At 37.1% G+C, this 24585-nt stretch overlaps 3 protein-coding genes across 7 annotated transcripts; all 3 read left to right on the top strand.

Moving 5' to 3' along the window:
• The first annotated feature begins 3095 nt into the window (after positions 1 to 3095).
• LOC137742253 (uncharacterized) lies at positions 3096 to 11052 on the top strand. Of its 5 annotated transcripts, XR_011069376.1 has the most exons (9): positions 3096 to 3222; positions 3334 to 3397; positions 3856 to 4103; positions 4192 to 4407; positions 4500 to 7676; positions 7810 to 7994; positions 8156 to 8304; positions 8395 to 8444; positions 10163 to 11052. XR_011069376.1 is itself a non-coding variant. In XM_068482071.1 (7 exons), exons 3-7 carry the CDS (start codon positions 3897 to 3899, stop codon positions 8241 to 8243), a joined length of 3873 nt encoding a protein of 1290 aa, XP_068338172.1. In that variant the 5' UTR covers positions 3096 to 3222; positions 3334 to 3397; positions 3856 to 3896; the 3' UTR covers positions 8244 to 11052. The 5 variants fall into 5 exon arrangements, 1 of the variants encoding a protein (XP_068338172.1); XR_011069375.1 differs by having other exon boundaries at positions 8395 to 11052; XR_011069374.1 differs by having other exon boundaries at positions 8156 to 8327; positions 8395 to 11052.
• Positions 11053 to 12995: 1943 nt separating this feature from the next.
• On the top strand, positions 12996 to 15362 carry LOC137742107 (tubulin beta-9 chain-like). Its single transcript, XM_068481858.1, has 3 exons — positions 12996 to 13466; positions 13671 to 13940; positions 14503 to 15362. Exons 1-3 carry the CDS (start codon positions 13073 to 13075, stop codon positions 15177 to 15179), a joined length of 1341 nt encoding a protein of 446 aa, XP_068337959.1. The 5' UTR covers positions 12996 to 13072; the 3' UTR covers positions 15180 to 15362.
• A 2858-nt stretch (positions 15363 to 18220) lies between these two features.
• LOC137743616 (uncharacterized) lies at positions 18221 to 19917 on the top strand. Its single transcript, XM_068483541.1, has 3 exons — positions 18221 to 18554; positions 18794 to 18836; positions 19518 to 19917. The coding sequence occupies exons 1-3, from the start codon at positions 18279 to 18281 to the stop codon at positions 19661 to 19663; spliced, it is 465 nt and encodes a 154-aa protein (XP_068339642.1). The 5' UTR covers positions 18221 to 18278; the 3' UTR covers positions 19664 to 19917.
• Positions 19918 to 24585: the final 4668 nt, after the last annotated feature.

Raw genomic sequence — 24585 nt, 5'->3', positions numbered from 1 at the left:
TGAAATTAATGTGATAATTTATTTCTATGTACGTTACTATATTTTTTAAATTAAAAATTAGAAATTTTAGTTGTTATATAAATGAGATTTTAAATAAAAAATCATAATTTGTGGGATTAAAAATATTAAAATATAAATATACTATTGTGTGTGTATATATATAAACATGGGTACATTCATCAAAATTAACCAAAAAAATTATTGTATCAAAACATGGGTACATTCTTCAAAATCACAAAACAAAAGAAGATATTACGCTTAATAACATTAGTAAATTTCTTCGGTTAAACTTGATATGGATACATTTTAAAATCAAAGAGAAAAGAATTAATGTACCCATATAAGTTTAAAAATGGATTAGAAAAAAATTGAATAGATTTTATATAAATAAAAAAAAGGTACATTTTACATATAACAAATTGGTATATTTAAGAATGAGTACATTTTAAGATTAAAAAGTTTTACATGAATGGGTACTTATAATTAGCATGGGTACATTTTGCAAAATAAAAAGTACAAATAAAAAAAAAATATGGGTACTAATACAAATAACTTTAAAAAATATGGGCACAAAAAGAAATTAATATATGGGTACAAATTAAAACTAAAAAGAAAATTGGTACAAATTAAAAAAGGGTACAAACTAAAACTAAAAATATATGATAAAAAAATTATTCATAAATATAAATATAGTAATTGTAACATTTTTAACATTAAATGAATATATTTAGAAATAAAAAAATATTTTATTATTGAAATAATTAATGATGTTATTAATACACAAAGACCTTGATCAAAATTTGAAAATGAATAGAATTTTAATCAATGTAGTAGCAAAAAGAAAGATGAGAACCTAATTTCTCCTATAAAAATACTTTGAAGCTTAAAAACTAGAAGCAAAAAAATTAAATGAATAGTTTTGATATCTCAAGCGTGAAGTGTAAATGATGTTATTAATACACAAAGACCTTGATCAAAAATTGAAAATGAATAGAATTTTAATCAATGTAGCAGCAAAAAGAAGGATGAGAACCTAATTCCTCCTATAAAAATACTTTGAAGCTTAAAAACTAGAAGCAAAAAAATTAAATGAATAGTTTTGATATCTCAAGCGTGAAGTGTAAATGATGTTATTAATACACAAAGACCTTGATCAAAAATTGAAAATGAATAGAATTTTAATCAATGTAGCAGCAAAAAGAAGGATGAGAACCTAATTCCTCCTATAAAAATACTTTGAAGCTTAAAAACTAGAAGCAAAAAAATTAAATGAATAGTTTTGATATCTCAAGCGTGAAGTGTAAATGATTCTAAAAATCGAGAACAAAGAAAGCAGCGAAGAAAAAGTACGAAAGCGATGACTAACCTCCTCCCTGCCAACATGAACAGTTTGGGACTCGATGTCAGAGAAGGGTACCTGCAATTCGTTTAGAACAGAAACGTCAACGAGGGGAGACAGAGGCCTGACTAACACTGTCAGTTTTCATAAACATTGACGATCCAGTTACAAATCCATGCCGAGAAGAACACCAGGACTCGGAGTAGTTAAGTTTAAGGTTAACAACTTTCGCAGGTGTCTTATAAGAGATACTACTTGAATAAGTTGACAGCACATCCTTTCTTGTAGCACTATGTTAATATCTATTCGGATCCCAAACTGTTAATAAACATATAGGCCAAATCAAACCAGAATCAAAGTGTAATAGAGTTCGGTCCAACATTACACTTTCAATAACTAAATTTTTCGAATTTTTTTTAATCGGCTGTTTGGCCATTCCAAGAAATTAGGATGACACGTTATTCACTTCCGATGAGAAAATCAAGAAACAAAGTAGACATGAGTTACACGAGTTAGCTGTTCAGTATGTTAATATCAATTTGGAATTTCGTTCGAGTAACCAGTCCTAATGATAATATATTATCATGTAAAAGAAAACTTACAAATTTAGAATTGGTGCCTGAATCTTCACATTAGTTTACAATTTGTCCTTGAAATTATCAAAATTTGCACCACTATGCCTGTCATAAACTTTTGTCAAAAATTTAGTTAGTTTGATGATGTAGTAAATATGTGCGTCACACATTTCGAATTCTAAATATTTGTTAAACAACCAAATATAAACTATGATGAAAGTTTGGGACCAAATCTAAACTTGGATGAAGAATTGAAGAGTAATCATGAATCCCATTATGATATCAGATTGTTGTTGTGGTAGTGCCGATATGAAGTCATTGGACCCAATCAGGGCATGCACAACTCATGCACAAAATCCATGCGCAAGAGAGAAAATTTGAAGCGCACACAATATCCTTTTAAAATGTTTTGAAAAAAAGTAGACACAGTTAAATTTATCTAATATCTTCATCAAGTCCTCGAAAAACATCAAACGTTTATGATGTGGGATGAAAATGAATCTTTGACTTGTTTGTAAACAAGATTATGATACAGTATCAGTGTGAGGGTAGTATTGGAAAGTATGTTAGGTTTATTAAAATAGATTTTGATTTAAAAAAATAGATGTACAATCTTTAAGAATGTAGGGTGCCGTCAACAAAAATGAGGTCCCGCATCCGATTTCTATCCAGTAATTAAGATGAATTTAGTATGAATTATTTTATCTTCTATTAAAAAATTGAATTTGGACCAAAAATGAACTTGTGTAAGGACCAATTCTATTTTTTTTATTTTTTTTTGTATATTATTTTTAAAGAAAAAAGTTAATATGACCCCAAACAAGTTACTGAGAATATTAGATTACTTGCATGATTTTTTTTATTTTTTATATCTTGGCCTCATATTTTTCTGAAGTTAAATTTTCTTGCTGATATCATTAGTTGCTTTGGTCACCTCATTTGCGATGCTATATTTGGATAGGTCTTTATTAACTATTACTAGAAATGTTTTTTTCTTCGATTGTTCTAGATGCAGTTGTCACTGAAGGTTTTTCTTATTGAATAAATTTAGGAACGGTGTTATTCACATATTTATTTTTAAATCTAACACTTTATTTTTATTTTTCGCACACCAATTTTATTTTCGGTCTTCTAAATGTATGTGTAAAATCTATCTTGAAGTTATATTTCCATTTTAAAAAAGGGACTCAAGCAACACTTGTTTTATAAGCACCGTCGTCTTGCTCTGCGCTTCCGTTCGCACTTTAGCAATAGCATCTCTCTTGTGCCCAGCGACTCTTTGCGTTTCTCGACCAATCCCCGCCAACTGTAATCCCACTCGATTTCTGCCCTTACTTTCCCTTCACGCACAACATTTCGTTCATGAAAACCCTAAGATTTATTCTATTTTTTTCAATTTTCCTAATTTTTTTTTTACAGGTTTAAGCTGGGCTAGGGTTTTAAGGTCTCGAATCGAATTGGTAGACATTAGAGAAACTTTCAGGTACCGGAATTCCTTTCTTTACAATGTTTGGCTGCTGAGAAAGTTTGGGAATTGGAAATTTATAAACGAAAGTTTAAAACTTTTTGTATAATTGTTGAATTTAATCTGTTTGGACTTGTGAAAGTTGAAACCGCACTGATCTGAATCTGAAAAAGTACAAAAACTCGAATTTTGATTATTTTCGGACTGACTTCTTCGTACGCATCGAAAGGTTTGGGATTCTCGTTGTTTTTTTTGTTTTAATGCGATTCTCTAATTATTACCAAACGCTAATAGAGTGATGGGTACATTTTGTATTTGCATTTATGCCTCCCTGTTTTATGCGATTGGTCATTTTTTCGGTCATAGGATTTGTTGTATGATTTTGAAGTTAGTAAGTCATGAATGGTAATGGAAAAATGATTGTTTCTTTATCTTCACTAAGGGCTCACCATTTTTGTGCTCATCTGGGTTTATAGCGTTGATGCACTAGGACTTGAAGCTGAATTGGTAGAGCGGCATGGGATTTGATAATGAGTGCATATTGAATATCCAGTCTCTTGCTGGAGAGTACTTTTGTCCGGTTTGTCGTCTGCTTGTTTACCCAAATGAAGCGCTACAGTCGCAATGTACTCATCTCTACTGCAAGCCCTGTTTGACATACGTTGTAAGCACCACCCAGGCTTGCCCATATGACGGCTACTTAGTTACAGAAGCAGATGCCAAGGTCCTTCCTTATACAACCTTGGTTGTAGCAAAATCTTTAATCTTCTTCTTTGTCTGTTTATTGATAAACCTTGACACAATCAATGCAGCCACTTACTGAGTCAAATAAGGCCCTCGCTGAAACCATTGGAAAAATACTAGTTCATTGCCTTTTCCAAAGGAGTGGATGCACATGGCAGGGACCATTATCTGAGTGCACACCTCATTGTTCTGGATGTGCCTTTGGAAATTCTCCTGTAGTGTGCAACAGGTGTGGAGTCCAAATTGTACATCGTCAAGTGCAGGAACATGGGCAAACTTGCTCTGTAAGTATTTTCATTTGTTTTGTTTTTTTTTTTTTTTTCAACCGTTTGGAATTGAGACTTATTTAATTTTTATGGTTATCTTTCAATTACAGGGTGTGCAGCCAGCGCAGCAGGCACAGAGTGCTCTAAACACTTCAGCTTCTGGCACATCAGCAGCTACTGCTGATCAAACCCAGGCCGCGATTCAAACAGGAATAACTACATCTCAGGCCTTGGTTTCTCAAACTACAACTGCACCTGGATCTGATCCAACTCAGGAAGAAAACTCAAGTTCTCAATCTCAAGCGGCTGTGCCGTCTGCTGACCAATGGTACCAACAGCAGCAACAATATCTACAGTACTACCAGCAGTATCCTGGATATGACCCATATCAACAGCAATATCAGAACTACTATCCATATCAACAGCCAGCGGTTCCACAATCACTGCAGGCTCAGCCACCATATGGGACTGTTCAGAATCAACCTCGGACATACTTGCAACCCCAGCCCCAAACTCAACTTTCGCTACAGCCTCAAATTTCTCAAGCTCAAGTTCAACCAACACCCCAAATTCAACCTCCAAATGTCCAGGCTCCTATTGCGGCTCAAACTCAAAATCAGGTACAAGCCAACCAACAGCAGCAAGTCCACCGTACAGTGCAGACATACCCAGCAGGTCATGGGCAGCAACAGCCATATTACCAAGCTCCGCCCCATTCACAACCTCATCCTCAACAGGTGCAAGTGCCTCCGTATCAGCAGCCCCAAATTCAGCAACATACCCAGGCCCAGCTCCACCCACAGCACCATTCCCATTCTCAGTCTCAACCTCAGCCACAGGCACAGGCTCAACACCAACCCCAACTTCACCCTTCTCAGCCCATGAATGCTGCTGTCCAGCCTCAGGCACATCCATCATCCCATGCTGTGTCTGGAAATAACTCATATCCCCCACCTCACCTTTACCAACCAGTGCAGTCAGGAGCCCCACAACAACACACCGTGCACGTGCAATCTCAAGGCATGCCTCACTCTCAGTTACAGACTCATGTTCAAGTACAGGGTCAGTTCCCTCAACAACTACCACTTGTGCGGCCACCCTCGTCTCTTACAACAATTCCAAACCAGCAGCAGCCAGCTTTGTTGCCTTCACCTGGTCAAGTCCAAAACATCAAACCTGCACAACAGCAGCCAGTTCCCTCTTATGCTCAGCAACCTGGAAATTTGGTCTACCAGCGCCCGCTTATGCAGGCAATTCAACAACCGATGCTTCAGCAATATTTCCATCATCAGCCATATGTACAGCAGCAACCATCTACACAGTTACATCCCCAAGGCCAATCTCATTCATTCCCTCAACATAATCATGCCTCTACGCAGTCTCAGCAGAACATTGCATTGTCTCAAGGCATTCAACATACTCAGTCTAATCTTGTAGGAAGGCCTATGATGCCAAGTCATGCAGTACAACCTCAGCCCTACACACAAACTGCTGGCCAAGTGAGGCCAGTGCATCCTTCTGTAAACCATCCATCTACAGATCAGAATAATATGGTCAGAACAAACAACCCAGTGCAATCTGGAGCAAACTCAAGGCCAACTATGTCTGAAAGGCAAACTGAGAAAGAATCTGAGTCATCAAATCAGAAGGTTGCAAATGGCGACAAACTTAAATCTGTCAAATCCGAGATGGGTATGAAGTCCGCTGATGATGAGCATAAACCTAGTGGTGAAGATAAACCTAATCAGGGGGATACATCTTCTAAGGATATTCCAGAATCTAGGGGCTTGCTGGGGGCAGATCCAGATTTCCATGCACTTGAAAATGGAGAGTTTGTAGGTAACCCAACATTGAAGGAAGAGGGTGGAGATAGTACTATGGAGCACTCAAGTAACGGTAAGTTGGGTGAAGCTGTAGCTGAGGGTGCAAAAGAAATCTTATCAGAAGAAGCTCAACTTCGTGAAGAACAGGGTCGAAGGTTGCAGAAGGATGAGGGTTTGCAAGCTGTATCTACTTCAGCTCCAACTGGTCAGGTACAAGCTGGTGGCTCTGCACAACCCTCACATCCTGTACCAATACATCATGGACCTACTATACTCCCCCAAAGGCCTGGTGCACCCCCTCCAGGACCTCCACATCATACACAGGGGCCTGGGCACCCCTGGACTCATTTAAGACCTCAGGGACCTGCACATGTACCCGGACAACCTTTTCATCCATCCGAGCATTTGCGGCCACCCGGTGCCAACCAAGGTTTTGGACCATCCTCTGGAAGGGGGGGAGGTCAGTATGGTCCTCAAGGTGTACTACCTCCTTCCCATACAGGGGCTCCCAGGATGCAAGGTGAACCTATTGGAGGCCCTCCATTTGGTGGAATGATGGCAAGAGCAGCACCATATGGCCCTGACGGTTCTAGGAGTCACCAGCGGCCTGCCTTTCAAATTGATCAGGGAGCAATTGGACAGCCATCTGGAATCCCCCCGAATATGTTGAGAATGAATGGAACTCCAGGCCTTGACCCCTCATCAACTCATGGGTTGAGGGATGAAAGGTTCAAGGCTTTTCCGGACGAGCGATTGAATCCCTTCCCAGTAGATCCAACTTTTTGTGGTGTTGACCGGGTAGAGTATGAAGATGATCTCAAGCGATTCCCTAGGCCTTCGTATCTGGATTCTGACCCCGTTTCAAAATTTGGGAATTATTCATCAAGGCCCTTTGATAGGGGACCTCATGGGCCCAAGTATGATATTGGTCAGAATACAGATCCTGCTGCTGGAGATATTGGGAGAATGGAGCCTTCACGCAGTCATCCAGATTTTGTTGGACGACGCCTTATGGATGGTTTGGCTCCCCAAAGCCCAGTTAGAGATTACCCTGGCATCCCATCTCATGGGTTTAGAGGCTTTGGCCCTGATGATTTTGATAGAAGGGAATTTCATCGGTTTGGTGATCCACATGGAAATTCATTCCGTGAGGGTAGGCTTTCTAATTTTCCTGGTCATTTTCGTCGGGGTGAGTTTGAGGGCCCTAGTAATATGCAAACTGTTGATGGGCACCTTGGTCATCTTCGGAGGGGAGATCATTTGGGTCCTCAGAACTTGCATAGTCATTTGCATTTGCGAGAACCTATGGGTTTTGGTGATCGTCATTCACGCCTAGGAGATATGACTGGGCCTGGGAACTTTGAATCATTTCGAGGCAACAGGCCAAGTCATCCACGTCTTGGTGAACCTGGATTTAGGAGCAGCTTTTCACTTCAAAGATTTCCAACTGATGGAGCTTACACAGTTAAGTATTACTTCAAGTATCTGTATGTGTTGAGTGATGCTCTTCTATTCTCATTGTTACTACAGCTTCCATTGTGATATTTTATTGTATTTGATTTATGGTCCAATTTTTCGATGCTGTTTATATCTTCAGGGAGATCTAGAGTCTTTTGATCAATCAAGGAAAAGGAAACCAGCTAGTATGGGATGGTGCCGGATATGTAAAGTTGATTGTGAAACAGTTGAAGGCTTGGACTTGCATTCACAAACAAGGGAACACCAGAAGATGGCGATGGAAATGGTGCGAAGCATCAAGCAGAATGCCAAAAAGCAGAAACTGTAAGTTCTTTGAGCACATCATAGTTACTTATTGGCTTTTGATAAAAGAAAAAAAGTTACTGATTCGCTTCATATTTGATTTTAATTATAACATTATCATTATTTTCAATCTTTTCTAAGAAGTCTGATGCTTCATTTTTTTCTTTTTGTTCATTTTGTAGAACCTCTGGTGATCAGTCCTTGGTAGAGGCTGCAAATAAGTCAAAAAGTCCGACTTTGAAGGCCGAGGAGAAAAGCATTGATGGATGATCGTGTGCTGCAATGTGGATCTCTTTGATTGCATTTCACCTGGGGACCAATTGTTTCTTTGGTATTATTGCGTTAGCAATATAGGTGATGCACCCTTCCATGCCTCTTTTTTCTAGATTCGGGGTGGTTTATGCTAGTTTTGTCATTTCAGGTTGCTGCCATGTTAATGGAGATGGTATTTGGAACTGGAGTTCAATGGCAGTTAAGTTTGTTGTTTTTGACTCTCAAGTTTTCTACTTTCACTCGGATTGTTTTTTGTTGACCTTGTCATTGTCAATCCAAAAGTGGTATATTGCTATCACTTCCTTTTGCATTTGGTACTATTGAGATGGCATTGGTTTATAGCATATGCGTATGTATGCTTGACTCTCTTACTCTTATATATTAAGTTTATTCAACTGGACCGGCAATGTATTAAGTTTAGTTTTACTGCTCTCAGATATGTACTTATGGTTATAAAGGGTATCATTGTTAAATAGCTCTCAAAAGGTCGAAACAAGGACATTACCTTGAACATTGAAGCTAATTTAAACTAGGCATTTTTCTTTATGCTCTAGGTAACTTTGTGAATTTTACATTATTGTCAATCATTTCATTTCGGTTTCTACAAGAATATCTGTTTTAAATGTAAGGAGACTTGCGCTCTCTGACCTGCTTCATCATTTCTATTATAGGCAACTTTTAGTATAGTATATATTGTGTAATCAACCTGATCCTTGGTCTTCAATCTAGTAGAGATTGGACCGACCACATTAAGCAGATTAGTTATCACTAACATTTCGTCATAATTTTACCCAATAAGTTGGAAGTGTTAAAGTAGTTTTTGCTAAAAGATGATGATTTCTGTAAAGCAAATGAACTTAGGGTGAAATAAGTGTCTATCTCTATTCTGTAGTACCACAGTAGGCTTCAAGACTAAATATTTAAAGTGTATAGGCTTATAGAAGGCAATGACTGGAGTACCTTTTACTATTTAGATTATACAGGATTTTGCACGCTGATTTCTAAGAAAAAGTGATATAAGCCATGATAAATCATATATCCTAGTCTTTTCTTTTTTATAGTAGTTAGCAGAGACGGCCTCGTGATATTGCTTGTTGGACTACAGCATCTATTATATTATTTACTGTTTTGGTGGCTTGTGAATCGACATTTATTTGAAGGATATTTTGTTTAGCTGATAAACTGTAGTGACAAGTATTTGGAATATCGTGAACCTAATTGAAGAATCTGGTCTGCATAATTCATCTGTATATTATTCTGCAGCTTGGTCTTGTGCTAGTTGGTGTAGGACAGAAGCGGAAGCTACTGTCCATTTGCTGTAGCACAGCAAAACACACTAGGGAATAGAGAAGAATATTGATCACTAAACAACATCAAAACAACAGAGAAAACAATGAGATCCTTAAAAAGATGGAAAGATTACTGTCTAATTTTCGGAATAACAGACCAGCATGAAAAGTCTCGTAAGGGTAGATATATTAGGGTTAAATACATCTTCCTAGCCTTGATTACTTCACTATTCAATTAGGCCTCCGAAACTTACTTACAAACTCACAAAACTAGCGCCCGACTTTATATAAAAGACAAATTAAAAAGACTAGGAGTAGAAGCACTGCTATCATCTAGAAATCAACATAAGACATAAAGATAAAACAAGTCAAATAAAAGGTAAAGTGAATACCTAAACCAAGTTGGCTAGCCTTTTAATCTTGGAAAGCCTTATAGATCTTATCTTATTAGTTTTATGTTTGGGGAAAGGCTTACAATTTCATAAGTTCAGTTTTTATCGTTATTGTTATTTGTTTTACTACTGACTTGACTATTTATTCTTAACACTGTCATGTAATTTTTAGCGTGAAAGGTCAATTTTGTTGTTGATTTTTCTTTTTGGTGGAATTTCTCTTTTTCTATACTAGATCTTTTCAATTCGACCCGTCTTTTTTTGGCGAAGAAGACTCCATAAGGGCTGAAAGTTTAGCGGAAAAAGGTTTACTCTGTCATCTGTTTTTGAGGTGGTAAGGTTGTGTTCAATGTACAGATTTTATTTAGTTGGCAAAATTTGCTTCTCAGCATTGATTTTATAACCTGCTGATATGTTGGGATTCATCTGTTTCTACATATTTATGAAGAGTATATTTTCATCTTTCGAAGCAGCAGGATAAATCTTAGGAAACCTTAGGAGACTGGTAAAATCTGATTACCTTCTATACACTAGGCATATATTTAGATCCTAACTTTAAAGGGCCACAGGCTTACATTTAAAGATGTCTACTTGGATTGTTAGGGTTAGGGATCATGACTCATCTATTATTTTGCATCAGGACAGTTTGATGGATAGTTTTCTTTGTATTACGATCCCTCCTGAAATATTTTTCAAATATAAAAGTTCAGTAGCTTCCCCTGAATTAGTGAATTAGGCAGGATCCTTTTGTACAGAATAACAAATATATAGAATAACAAAGCAAAGAGCGAGTCAGGATAGTTTTCTTTATATTACCATCAACCCTGCCATTGGCGGGCAGCACCCCAAGCACAACACATTCTTAATGCTTGTCTTATACGTTCACTAACAATAAATTTTATTTTGTTTGTTGCCGACTTTTGAATGAATTTTGCAATTATTGTCCCCTTGGGGTATGGCAAACACTTCCTATCAATTTTCCATGCGTATAATTTTAGGTTCATGTTGAAGTTTTGAGGCAGCCTTGCCGGTTGAACTCGAATATTTTTGTTTTTATTTTTTATTTTGGTAGCAATATTGTTGTCTATTTTAACACCTGTATAAGTCTCTCTCGCTCTCTCTCGCTCTCTCTCGCTCTTTCACACAAACACAAAACTTAGACAATACATCTTTTCACTCTCACCTACCACTTTAATTTTTTTGTTTTCCATCAAAGTTTGGGAGGTTTAGGAAGGGAAGAAATGGCATGTTCTGTCCTTCTCTTTCCTACTTTCGATTGTGAATGCAGTATACCAAATCTTAGTTTTGTTCAACAGTATTACCAGGATTTCTAGGAGTAACTTTAGGCACGATTCAAACCCCGAATTCTTTATATTATTGCACGTAATAATATCTACCTAATGCTAAACCTTCCCTTGTATAATCCAGAATATAGCAACTTAAATACTAAAACACAACTTCGGAAATCGCTTAGAAAATTTATCCTTCCTTTTAACAACTGTTCTTGCTCTAGATGCTTTAGCCTGTACATGAACATAAGCACCAAAATGTTTGAGTTTGATTGATTCTGTCAGCTGTGTTTGAAGTATAATCGCCGTTGAACTAATACTTGTCTCGGAAATACACTTCTTTGCTTAAAAATCTATGACGGGGCCGTACAGGAACAAGAATAACACCCTGATGTGGTCATAGTAGGCTTACAAAGGAACAAGAATAACATAAAAGAATAATACGAATAATGGCGGAAAACCTGGTTATTTTGTTCGATAATTCCTAACGAGCTTAAATGTTTGATAAAGATTGCAGTGTGGTGCAGGGATTATAGCATGATTGCAGAGTCAATGTAGGATGCTTGCTTACTGTTTTGTTCTAGTGCTGGCTTATTCTCAAAGCGTGTTTGTGTGGAAGCGGTAGATCTGACGGTTATTTGGGCGATGGAGACTCCTTACCTTACAAACTTCAATGCCTTTGAAGGCATTTTGCTTGATCTGCGTTTTGTTTTGCAGTGATGGGTATATGGTATGGTTGTAAGCTTTAATTGTTTGATTTTCTCAGACATTCTTGGGCATGCTATATTAATATTTTGTTTTAAATGCACTTCTATTTACTTCCTTTGCTTATCCTTCTAAGACTGACTGAAGATTATTAAACCAGAACATCACGTGATGTTGAACCTATTTTCTATTTTATGCAAGTTAATCTCGTCGTCTGAGATATTTTAGGTGTAAAGTAATCTTCTTCATTGTAATTAAACTCAAAATTGTTGGCGTCCTGTGAAAGACCTTTTAAACTTAAGCCATTGAAGTTAGGTAATTGATGAATGACCGTTGCGTGATGTGTCGGAGTAATCTAAGTCTGAGTTCAAAAAATTCTCCGATATAATAAAAAAAATTTTAACTTGAGATTCCACAAAAGGTTTTTGGTTCACCTTGCAACGGATGTTCCAAATTCGATTTCACATTCCACAATATGTGTACAAAGTCGAGGTTTTAAGTTCAAATTTCTTATTCACTCAAAATATCTTCATCAAACGTGAAAGAGAATAAAAAATTAGTTTTCTTCCGAAATCAGTGGTTAAAAAGTAGGGGTCAAGATTCGACCACACGCAATGCCAGACCCCGCGCGTTGTACCAGATCACGAATAACCTTTTTTCCAGAGGAGCTCGAGGGTCTACAGCCTTTTATTAACTTCACGAACCACATCACATGACATCGAACCACCACCAGACCGTCCAGGGGCAATTACGTCATTTCATAATTCCGGATTCATAAACCAGTGGGCCATACCGTATCCAGCTGTATCCGTAATTCTAAATTCAAAATCTTCGTTTTAGGCTCTAAAATTTAAACAGTTTTTACACCCATCAAATTACGCGGCGCCCATCCAGCCGTTGATTCTCCCGATCCCGGTTAATTTAAACGGCCAGTGAAAATCTCAAAAATATAAAATATAAAAAAAATTAGCAAAGAGCCGTTATAGCGTGCACCTCACTCCCCTCTATATATCCTCCCTCTCAATCACTCGCTCCCTCATTCTCCGCCGCTGCGCCTTTCTCTCCTCTCTCTTTCTCTCTCTAAAACTTCCTCTCTCTTTCTCTCTCTCTAGATCTGCCGATCTGCTCTGCCGTGAACCCTAGAACCGAAAATGCGTGAGATCCTTCACATCCAGGGAGGCCAATGCGGCAACCAGATCGGTGCTAAATTCTGGGAGGTGGTGTGCGCGGAGCACGGCATCGACTCCACCGGCCGCTACCACGGCGACTCCGAGCTCCAGCTTGAGCGGGTTAATGTCTACTACAACGAGGCCAGCGGCGGCCGGTATGTTCCTCGCGCCGTGCTCATGGATCTGGAGCCTGGAACCATGGACAGCATCAGATCTGGGCCGTACGGCCAGATCTTCCGCCCTGACAACTTCGTTTTCGGTCAATCGGGTGCTGGGAACAACTGGGCCAAGGGTCATTACACCGAGGGCGCAGAGTTGATCGATTCTGTTCTGGATGTGGTTCGTAAGGAAGCGGAGAATTGCGACTGCTTACAAGGTATGTGTAAACTCTGAAATGATTAAATCCTAACTGTAATTTGTGAGATTTAGAGATTGGGGGTTTCATTCTGTATTGGTTAAACCCTAATTTACTGAATTGACGAAAACCTAATTATATTTTGTGAGAGTTTGAAATTTGGGGGTTTTCATTTCTGGGTCGATGGGCGATTAAACCCTAATTTTGATTTGTTTGGTGTTGCAGGGTTTCAGGTGTGCCATTCGTTGGGTGGTGGTACTGGATCTGGGATGGGAACGCTTCTGATCTCGAAGATCAGGGAGGAGTACCCAGATCGGATGATGATGACTTTTTCTGTGTTCCCATCTCCCAAGGTCTCAGATACTGTCGTGGAGCCTTACAATGCTACTCTTTCGGTCCATCAGCTTGTGGAGAATGCTGATGAGTGCATGGTTCTTGACAATGAAGCCCTCTACGATATTTGCTTCCGCACACTTAAGCTCACCACCCCCAGCTGTAAGTTGGCTCAGATCTATCTTCTTAGTTGTTTGGTTGAGAATCAATTTTCTGCAAGTGTTTGTATGCTTATGCATCTTGATTTGCTCTAGAAATTTGACTATGGTTATTATTCTCTGTTGAATGATTGATTGTTGCATGATTTGAGTGTCCAATCGTGTTTTGCTTTTGAGTTTGTTCATTATGTGATACATTAGGTTTCATATTTATTGTTGAGTAATGCGTCCTCATCCATTTCGTAAGAAAAATGAGTTTTGGTGATGAATGGATCTATCTAAATTTTGTTAAAGTAAAGTGAGGTGTCATTTGGTTTTGATGTGAAAATGAGGTTTCATACTTTCAAAGCTTGAATTTGATTTCGAAGGAAAATGCGATTTGGTGAGCACTATTGAATTTTCACTGCTTCTTTCATTGTTTATTGTTGGGTTCTGAAAGCATGTTTTGTTGTTTATGTGCGAAGAATATAGTACTATATTTGAACTATTTACGCATTGATCATTGATGTGTGCTTCCTGAAAAGACTATGAAAGCTGATTTCTGTTTTCATCTTTGATGTTTGCAGTTGGTGATTTGAATCATTTGATCTCTGCAACAATGTCTGGAGTTACCTGCTGCCTGAGGTTTCCTGGACAGCTCAACTCTGATCTGCGCAAGCTTGCTGTTAACCTGATCCCCTTCCCCCGTCTCCACTTTTTCATGGTGGGCTTTGCTCCTCTTACTTCACGTGGCTCTCAGCAGTACCGGGCCCTGACTGTTCCAGAGCTCACACAGCAAATGTGGGACTCCAAGAACATGATGTGTGCTGCTGATCCCCGACATGGACGTTACCTAACAGCATCAGCCATGTTCCGTGGTAAGATGAGCACCAAGGAAGTGGATGACCAGATGATGAATGTGCAGAACAAGAACTCTTCCTACTTTGTTGAGTGGATCCCCAACAATGTCAAGTCAACTGTCTGTGACATCCCACCAACCGGTCTTAAGATGGCATCGACCTTCATCGGGAACTCAACATCCATCCAGGAGATGTTCAGGAGAGTGAGCGAGCAGTTCACTGCCATGTTCAGGAGGAAGGCTTTCTTGCATTGGTACACTGGTGAAGGCATGGACGAGATGGAGTTCACTGAAGCTGAGAGCAACATGAATGATCTTGTGTCCGAGTACCAGCAGTACCAAGATGCAACAGCTGATGAGGAGGAATACGAGGATGAGCAGCAAGAGTATGAGGAGGAAATGTAATTTCTATCATCAAAGCTTGGTGCCGTTTGCAGTTTAGTGCGTTTGCATGTGAATGAATGAATTTCCGGTTGAGAGAGATATTGATGGACGAGTTTTAATATCAACTTCCAGTTGCTGCTCTGTGCTGTAACTTTCTTATTTTCGACATTATGGATTTGCGGTAGTGATGATATATTTGCTTTCTAGCATTTGTTAATTGCTTGTCGCGCTCCTCTCTTCAGTAGTAATAGTGGTATCAAGGTTTTGGCATATCAAGGTTTTGGCATACCATCGACGATAAGCGGGGATATTTCCCTCTTTTTGACAATATGGAAACCTACTTGTAGCATTCAGAAGCTTAATCTTTATGGGGGGCTATAGATTTCTCCGGAGCGCGCTTACGGATACATTACTTCCTTGTTTAATGAGGCGTTGCAACAACCTAATAAAAAAAATAAAAAAAAGGTAATTTTAACGAAACACTTATGGTACTGTTCATTTTTAACGAAAAATCACATTTATACATTTTCTTGGTACTATTCATTATACAAAAAGGGTTTTTTTATTAAAAGGGAAGTTTTTTTAGATTTTTCGTTAGTTTTCCTTAAAAAAAAAAAAGATTAAGGGCCTCGAACAACTTGATAAATTAAAAAAAAAAATGTAGGTACCCAAAGATTCATGGTAAACATCGACCGGAGTTTACCATGAATGTTGTTGGTAAGCTCGGATCCAGCTGCACAATGTTGGCAATGGTTCAAAATTCGAATTCACCCTCCGCCGTTGAAGATATCCAAGCGTTACCGAGCGCAAATCTATGGCCTCTCTTTCTCGTTGTTTAATCAAATCTGTCATCTCTGCTTTCGGTTCGACTTCTTTCTCCCTTCTCAAAGTATCCCCTCATGTGGTGGTCACCATACCACTGTTCCTTGTGCAACAGTGTGTACACTCTTCATATCTCTCACATGCTAGTCACATGACTGCTTATGACAAGAAGAATTTTGTATACACTATACACTTATTAGTTTATGCTTAGGGCTGGTTTGGTATTGCTGTGCTTTGAAAAAAAGCTGCTTCTGTTGTGCTGTGAAAAAAAGCGGCTGTGAAAAAAAGCCAGCAGAGTGTTTGGTAAACTTTTTTGTGAAAGTGCTTTTGGAAAAAAAAGCAGTATGATAGTGTTTGGTAAACTTTTATGTAAAACAGCTGTGACTGTGTAAAATGACCAAAAAGGGTATAATACTAGATGTGCCATTAATTTAATTTTCTTAACCAATAAAGGTGAATTACTAAATATACTTTATTTGTAAAACAAACATATTTATAAACTTTATCTTAAATATTAATTAGTATGACAAACTACTTCAATTGAAATATTTTAGACTGAATAGTTAGAATTCATTAGTACAATATTGTTAATGTACTTAAAAGTCTAATTAGATACATTCATCAAATTTTATTATTAAATTTAATCAAATACTAATATTTTACCTTTTTTCTTCTTTCTAGAATCATCTTCTTTCAACTTTTTTTTCTTTGTTCGACATCTTCTCTCTATCTAAACCTCTCTTTTTCTCCGCCCACTGTTTACCTCTCTTTTCTCTGTACCTCTGTCTTCTCCCATCTTCCTTTTTTCTTCCGATCCACCTCAAATTACTCTGGCCTCCTTCTTATTTTTTAAAGTTTGAAACTTTGTATTTATTTTGTTTTGCCTCAAAGAAAACGGCATGGAGCGGGTGCTGGAGCTGCGGGTAATTGGAGCGAGCTAAAACTTTGTATTTATTTTGGAATTGAGGGCTCGAGGACTTTCTAGGAGAGGGCACAGAAGTGCTTAGGCTTAAAGCTGTGGTGTGGCGTTGGAGAAAGAGGTGCAGCGACGGCGGACGGCGGTTGTGCGGAGAGAAACGAAAAAGAGGAGGAGGAAGAGGTGCAGCGGCGGGAGGGAAGAGGGTTTTTTGTGATAGAGAAAGAGAGAGTGCAGAGTGTAGGATCGGGAGAAGGAGAAAGGAGAAAGGAGGGGGCAGTTTTGGTAAATTGAAAAAATTCATTAATGGGTACTGTAGCTCCGCGTTTTGGAAAAAATAAGCGGCTTCTGGAAGCTGCAAAATGCAGCTTCCACTTTTTGGCTTTTTTTCATGTGAAACTTTGAAATTAAGCTGTTTTGGGATGTTTACCAAACACCAAAATTCTTACCAGCTTTTTTTCATGGTAGCTTTTTTAAAAAGCACCTCAACCCCAAACTGGGGCTTACACTCATCGCATGTAAGAAATAATAATTTTATTGCAATGTTAAATGGGGGTCTTACATTTAAATGGTTATTAGACCGTATCGAAAAATTTATAAATTCGATTGGGTACGTATTATCTTTGTTATCAATGAATATCGTACATTTTTCTCAAAAATCCCTAAATTTGAAGGGTTTGTTCAAGAGGAAAGTCAACAAATGTTTGGACCCCAATCCTAGTTTGAATTCCCAAGGATACATTATATAGGATCACCAGCTCTGTTTTGGGGCTATCATTTGACCTAGATGCCAAAAGTATGTTGCCACCTTATGTGAACTTGAACTGCATGGGGAAAGGATTAAGGGTGGGGTGCTCTACTAAACTGAGTAGTATAGGATGTGCTTAATACAACTTCGCACAACTCTGTGAATAGATTGCAACACCTTTACCACCCGTTTTAACTTCCCTCAAGCGAATATCCGTTTTAATGCTCCATTCGTTTACAAGCTCACACTACTAAACTCAGCTAACAAAGAAATTAATCTGCCATTAATGTGGGATATCTCCTACAAGAATACTACTATATGATGATATTCCTCTTCACTTGGAAGTAAGAGGTCTTAGCTTCGAATCTCATGGATGACGAATTCGATACCAAATTAAGCTACCCATTGTATAGCTTAGCCTAGCTCCTCCTCCCCTCAATGCAAAAATATCAATGCACCCAACAAAAAAAAAAAACTCACCTAAGGAAATAGGGGTATTTTAACAATTCAAGAAAACTCGCGAGGTCATTCCGTGATAACCGGAAGCCTCTCAAACGAGTTCCGCCTCCCCAGCAAAACACAATTTACCCGAAAGAAGCCGAGAACGGAGAGAGTGAGAAAGCCGAACCGGAAAATGGCGAGCGGTCTTGCAAACAGAGCATTAACGGATCGAACCGGAGGCCTCTGGAGGCTCACATCGAGCTTCCTCAGAAGCTTTAGCACTGCTTCCCAAAACCCAACTTCCGCCGCCGCTTCTCCTTCTTCGGCTTCAAAGAAACCCAAGCGGAAGAAGAAGAAGAACCTGTTCGAGGTGGCCCAGTTTCTTCCCAGCTGGGGATTGGGGTACCAAATGGCTAAGACCCACTGGGTCGGCGTCTCTTACCAGATTACCAAAATCAATCTTTACAAGGTATTGATTGCTATCAATTTTTTCCAGATTTTGTTGCGGTTTTTGCTCTGTTTGGTTACTGGGAAAATGTGGGAAATGATTACAAAGTTGGGATTTCTTTTACCCTAAACTTTTACATTTGATTTGATTGCTAGTACAAAATGAGGGAATGTTAATTCATATTTCCTTTTTATTGTTTGTTGTTATCATTGTGTCAGGGGTTTAATGGTTTAGGGTTTATGTGGATTTTAATTTTTCAGGATGGTAGACATGGCAAGGCATGGGGAATCGTTCATAAGGAAGGTCAGTGTTCAGCTTTACATTTCATGGAATTTGAACTTTTTCGTGTTCTCGGTTCAATTGAGTTTCATTTGTACCTGGATTTACTTAAATGGGTTTACTGATCTGATCGATATTGGTGTTCTCACAAGTTGTTCATATCGTTGTTATGTATCACGGTGATCCAAAACATGTAACCTTTTATTCTGTTTCCATGATTTTGGGTGCATTCTGAGAAGAATGATCGTCTTCATTCATTTGAAAATGGAACACCCTGAATGGTTGGTAGTTATTTGTGTTATTTAGTTTGTATCCAGAGCGCTTCCCTGGTCACAGTATTTTTCTTTGCGACTGAACATGCAGCCTAATTTGAGTTATAATTAGTAAGTGAGAACTGTGTACGGGATTCGGGATATTGACTCTCTTTACACCTCCACTATGCGCTTGCATATACAAACATAATGCATCTGTACAACCTGCGTATATGAATATGAGGTTCCTTTTTGTTACAGAGTCTCGATCCTCTATTTGTTTGTCATTTATGTATTTAGTACTAATTCTTTAGAGTTCTGCGTTAGACCTGTAGTTGTGAGTCTTGTGAGTCAGGACTACTAAGCTAATAATAGTTGATTATTTTATGGGTTAGTTTTGTAGATTTTATGTTACTCTTTTATATGAAAATTAATGTAGTTGAATTTGTTGCAGGCTTGCCAGCTGCAGATGCCCCCAAGAAAATAAGTGGAGTCCACAAGTGTGGTTGGAGATACATTCCCAACTCAAAGACTGAAATTGTTCCAAGTACGACTAATCCTACAGAAAGTGCTCCAGCAGCTGAAGTTCAAGCAACTTGATACGTATTTCCTCTTTTTTTAGGGAATTTAACCCAATCTGTTATACTTGGATGTGCTTTTTCAGTCAATCAGTTGTATCGTCCATTGGTACATTTTTTTTGTTAGATAAGGTAGTGTGTTTTTTCAAATCAGTTTACTATGATGATCAAATGTAGCATCTTCCCTTGTGCACTGAAACTAGAATAATGTTTCGGAAATGCAAATTTGGAAATGGCTTATCAAAGAGAAGGATTGAGCATGTTCGAGTTTGCTTCTTGTAATGTCTTCTCTTGTGTAGTTTGGTGCCTGGTATTGTTTCTTCTTATTGTATGAATGCAGTCAGGATGGTGTCCAATTTTCGTTTTAAAAATTTATGCTGCTTGAATTTATGCTTGACTTCATATAGAGCAAGATTTGCATGACAGTATAAGAGTTTAATGTGTAGTGCTGTAGTGTCTCTTGTATTTGGTGTGAGCTTTTTCTAAGTTTATGTTTTGTTACAATTTTTGCCAGTGTCCTAGCCGAGTTGGCATATAATACCGTGTATACAACGTCCCCTGCGATTGATTGTGCATTTTCAGCATTGAAAAGAGAAGCATCACTAGGCTCACATGTTCCAGGTTTATCTCTGTGAATCTTGTACTCAAGACTAGATTTCCAGCTAAATAGGTGTAAAAAAATGGAAGACTACCGTTCTTGCAACGAAAACTAGGAGAAGATGCATATGTATTTTTGTTTGCATGGGATGAACAGAAATGAACTTATGAAGAAGAATCATGTATGTTATTGCTTGATCTTCTGTGTAACGAACCAGTAAGAAACTACTTGTGGTTATAACTTACAGAGATACCTTACGGTGAATGGTATGTTCGTATCAACTTTACATACAACTTTACATAGAAAGCAATAGCAATGGATTTCCAAAAGCTGGCTCATTTCATGTTTGGTCATAGTCGGTGAAGTTTCTGCACAAGGATCCCATTTTTTGTGCATGAATATAATGCTTTTATGGTAGTTTTGTTGTCATGCACCCTCTACTGCATAAGCATGACAGACCTTGTTCACGCCAATTGCCAAGATGGGAGAATTGCAATCTTCCTTTACGTTTATGTTGGGCTTTGTTTTGCCCTTTTGTTCTTGCCCTTGCTGTGAGACGGGCCTGAGAATTTGGTTCGGTAGCTGGGTAGCTTTTTAGTGCTTCTCAGCCTCAACAAATATGTAAAGTGGTTGTTAGGACTACAGTCTAGTGTTATTTTTAAGGGATAATTTGATATAGATCCAATTTTGTGAGCCATTACTATAATTAGTCCACTGCATTGAAATAGGTCCAATAATTGATATTCCACGTAAGCTTATTTATAATTTGTACCATATTTATCCCTTAGACTTATAAATTGTAGTAAATATTCAAAATTTCTTAATTATATGATTATTTGTGGTTTAAATAATCCCTTAATTGTAGGATTAGTTATAGCAATAAAATCTCAACCCCCAGTCCGTTTCATCCCTCCTTTTTTTTCCTTCTTCTAAACAATTCCCTTTGTTAGATCATGGAATCAATCATCATCTTTCTTCTCTCATCTTTCATGGGTGATATTTTGTGTTCCTCCCTCCAAATTCCTTCATGACAATTTCAGTTTTTACATAGCTTTCACAATTTTTTTACATATTCGTTCGGCAATACAGTATCAATTGCAAGCAATAATACAATATCATGCATTTATATTTGCTCTATTATATTTTTGTGTGTATCATAAAGGTAACCTGAAACTTGGTATTTGTTCCTTTTTTTTGTTTAGTATTTGTTCCTTTAATAGAGGTATATTATATCATATTTCTATTCTAATGTTCTGCCATGGAGGTTCAACATTTTTCTTCCTATACAATAGGTAGTTTATTTTTATTTTGTTGGTAGATTATATCTATTTTGTAGGTATAAAGCATTTTTCTTCCTATACAATAGGTAGTTTATTTTTGTTTTGTAGGTAGATTACATCTGTTTTGTTGGTATAAAGTATTTTTCTTCCTATACAATAGGTAGTTACTAAATTATATCGGTTTTGTAGGTAAACATCATTAGGTGGTTACTAGATAATATTTTAGTCAGTATTTAAATATTCAAAATTAAAAACTGAATAAATGATACAAACATTAAAGAATTTAAATATTTTTATCTAAAAGGGCAAAATTGGTATAAAAATATGTAATTGGATAACTGGACTTAGTTAAAAAACTACCTTTGTTTTTGGACCTAGATTTAAAAGCCCCTATTTTTAATTACTTATGAATATGTTTTAGGTTTGATTATCGTAAATGATAAGTTCGAAACAAATAAATATGAATAGATCATTGTGTAATTTAGCCTTTCCACCGCTTAGTTTAATACTTCGTTGTATTAGAAAAAGCATGTAAAGAAAAATATGATGCTAATATCAGTAAAACATTTATATAGTCATAGAAGTGTAGTTATAAAAAAAAAAAAATTTTGACTTAACCGATAAGATTAGAGAAATCAGTTAAGGTGGTTTATACACTGTGAACCGAAGACCAACAAATGATTTAGTTAAAAGATGTGATTATGAGACAGAGACTCAGAAAATATGTGATTATGAGATAGAGACTCAAGGTAAAATTGGTAGAGGAAGACAAGGAAAGAGGTTGTAAGAAAGACATAGTGTACTTGGAGCTAACAAGAGACTTTGTACAAAACTGAGCGCAGTGACGTTCTAGAATTCATACAACCAATCCCACCTAATAAGATAAAGCGTTGTTGTATCCTTGATGAAAGTTATATGGGTACAAAGAACCACATAATTGTGACGCACAGATCATGAAGTTCCTACTTCAAGTTGCTTTGGATTCCAATAACAAAGTCAATATTGGGCAAAGGCACTCATGATGATCTCCAAGAAATTGTTGTGTACAACAATATCATTTTACAATCTGTTATCAACTAGCACTTTGAATTTTATTTTTTATTTTGAACAATCATATTTCAATAACGCTTAAATGGTAACAATCATCATAAAAGTTAAAATTTGTTGAATATTATTTGGTCCATTTGGCAATAATATTTAGCACATGGATGGATCTATATTTTGGGATGAATCATGTTAGCTCGTATGGAGGGGTATCTTGTTAAATCAATTTATATGCATTTTATAAGGTACAAGTCTTGCAATTTTTTATTTTTTATATAGCACAATTTGATCAAGATTTAACTTCAAAATAATATATTTGAACCCAATAAACATCTTCCACACATAATTTCAAATTTTATAATACAAACTTCCCATTTTGGCTGGCGATTCGACAGTGGTCAGCGAGGAGGGGGGTGGAGGTTACCGTCCGGTGAAAGTTCTCTCTTTTATGATTTTTTTATTTTTAATTTGATTCAAGGGTGCGTGAATGAGAATATGTGTGAGAGATTTAAAAGGGTGCGTGAAAATCATTTTCTTGTTTCGTATGATCTAAACATATTGTTTTGAAGATATCATTGAAAGATGATCTTTACAAATTTTCACTCAAGTTGAAATGTATTTAGGCATCTAGTTGTGACCACATAAATATAAGCAGAACTTTGTCAATAAACAATGAAATGTCCACGATAGTTATCAATGACTAATAGGTTCATGTTTTGAGTGGACTTTGCAAGCACGATCTTTGATTGATGACTACAAAATAAACAATTTGGATGATTAGATTAATTCTGAAATGGACCAAACGAGTTGTTAGGTTATACAAAATATATGGAGTTGTAGAGGATCCTCGCTCTAATTTTAGTTTTGGGTACAGCAATATATTTTTACATTAAGGGGAGGTGGAGTCGAAGTTCGGCTAAGCCACACAATGGTTAACCTAATTTGGTATCGAAATCGCTATCCATGAGATTCAAACCTAAGACCTCTTACTTATAAATGAAGAAGAATACCATCAAATGGTAGTATTGAGTAACCACTCTAATTTCAGTTTGTTCAACAAAACATATGTTAATTCATTGTTTTGACTCTTTTTTTTTATGGGAGGTTTATACCATAATACCATATTATACTTAATACTTTGTAACTGTACTTCAAATTATCTATATGGTTTGCCTTTTTTTTTTTTCCCCTTCGAAGATTCAGCAACACAACAAACTATCATCCATGACATTATAATTCAAGAGCTTCTTCAAAAAATAAAGATTGAAAGTCGCTAGACCGAATAGTCATTGTTAGTAACAATGTGTAAGTGTAGAGCTCGATGTGAAAAGTAGAAATGATATCTTCAATGGTTGTACAATTTTTCCAAACATACAAAAAAAAATAGAATACCGTTACGAAGTCAGCAACTTGGATCTACATTGTAATATAATCATGCTCTTTTTATCTGAAATTCCCTTTTTATCTGCATATTCTTCTATTAATTTAAGAGGTCACTTCCTTTTGCATATCATCACATCCTCACCTTTTACTTTAATTATTTTTTCCACTGCTCCTCTCTTTGATCCCCTTTTTGGTTGAAAGTGGTCCCTTTAAACCCAGGCACTGGTTCAAAAGCATATCCTTTTTATATTTTGGTACATCTTTTTGGATTAAAAAAAGTGAATCCCTTTGAGGGTTTCTTCATTTCCTTTTAATTAGGAAGAATAAAAAAAACAATTAGTAAGAAATAAAAAAGATAAATGTATGAAAAATGAATTTTCAAATTTTAAACATATTAAATTTTTAGGTTCAAGTGATGGTGGATGACGCATGTCATAGTGAATGAGAACTGCAAGTCGAAAAAGGTAGATGAAAAGAGGATGTATTTGTTCACCAACCTAAGTGATGATAATGCTCGCCATCACATTTATCACTGGTAAATGAGCTTAAATTTCAAGATTTATATAGCGGATAGACACAAATCTCAAATTTTATTATCTTTCAATAAATAAGGTTGTGGGCAAAAATACACTCAGATAA

Source organism: Pyrus communis, chromosome 8, assembly GCF_963583255.1.
Source record: "Pyrus communis chromosome 8, drPyrComm1.1, whole genome shotgun sequence".
In the NCBI taxonomy this organism is placed as follows: domain Eukaryota; kingdom Viridiplantae; phylum Streptophyta; class Magnoliopsida; order Rosales; family Rosaceae; genus Pyrus; species Pyrus communis.
The sequence above is the reverse complement of the archived record's forward strand: the minus strand, read 5'-3'. Positions and strand labels throughout refer to the sequence as shown.

Coding starts and splice junctions, on each gene's coding strand:
- LOC137742253 (XM_068482071.1), top strand. CDS start 3,897: ATGGGATTTGATAATGAGTGCATATTGAATATCCAGTCTCTTGCTGGA. Junction 7,677..7,809: donor CAACTGATGGAGCTTACACA/GTTAAGTATTAC, acceptor TTATATCTTCAG/GGAGATCTAGAGTCTTTTGA. Junction 7,995..8,155: donor AATGCCAAAAAGCAGAAACT/GTAAGTTCTTTG, acceptor TTCATTTTGTAG/AACCTCTGGTGATCAGTCCT.
- LOC137742107 (XM_068481858.1), top strand. CDS start 13,073: ATGCGTGAGATCCTTCACATCCAGGGAGGCCAATGCGGCAACCAGATC. Junction 13,467..13,670: donor GAATTGCGACTGCTTACAAG/GTATGTGTAAAC, acceptor TTGGTGTTGCAG/GGTTTCAGGTGTGCCATTCG. Junction 13,941..14,502: donor TAAGCTCACCACCCCCAGCT/GTAAGTTGGCTC, acceptor TGATGTTTGCAG/TTGGTGATTTGAATCATTTG.
- LOC137743616 (XM_068483541.1), top strand. CDS start 18,279: ATGGCGAGCGGTCTTGCAAACAGAGCATTAACGGATCGAACCGGAGGC. Junction 18,555..18,793: donor CCAAAATCAATCTTTACAAG/GTATTGATTGCT, acceptor TTAATTTTTCAG/GATGGTAGACATGGCAAGGC. Junction 18,837..19,517: donor GGGAATCGTTCATAAGGAAG/GTCAGTGTTCAG, acceptor AATTTGTTGCAG/GCTTGCCAGCTGCAGATGCC.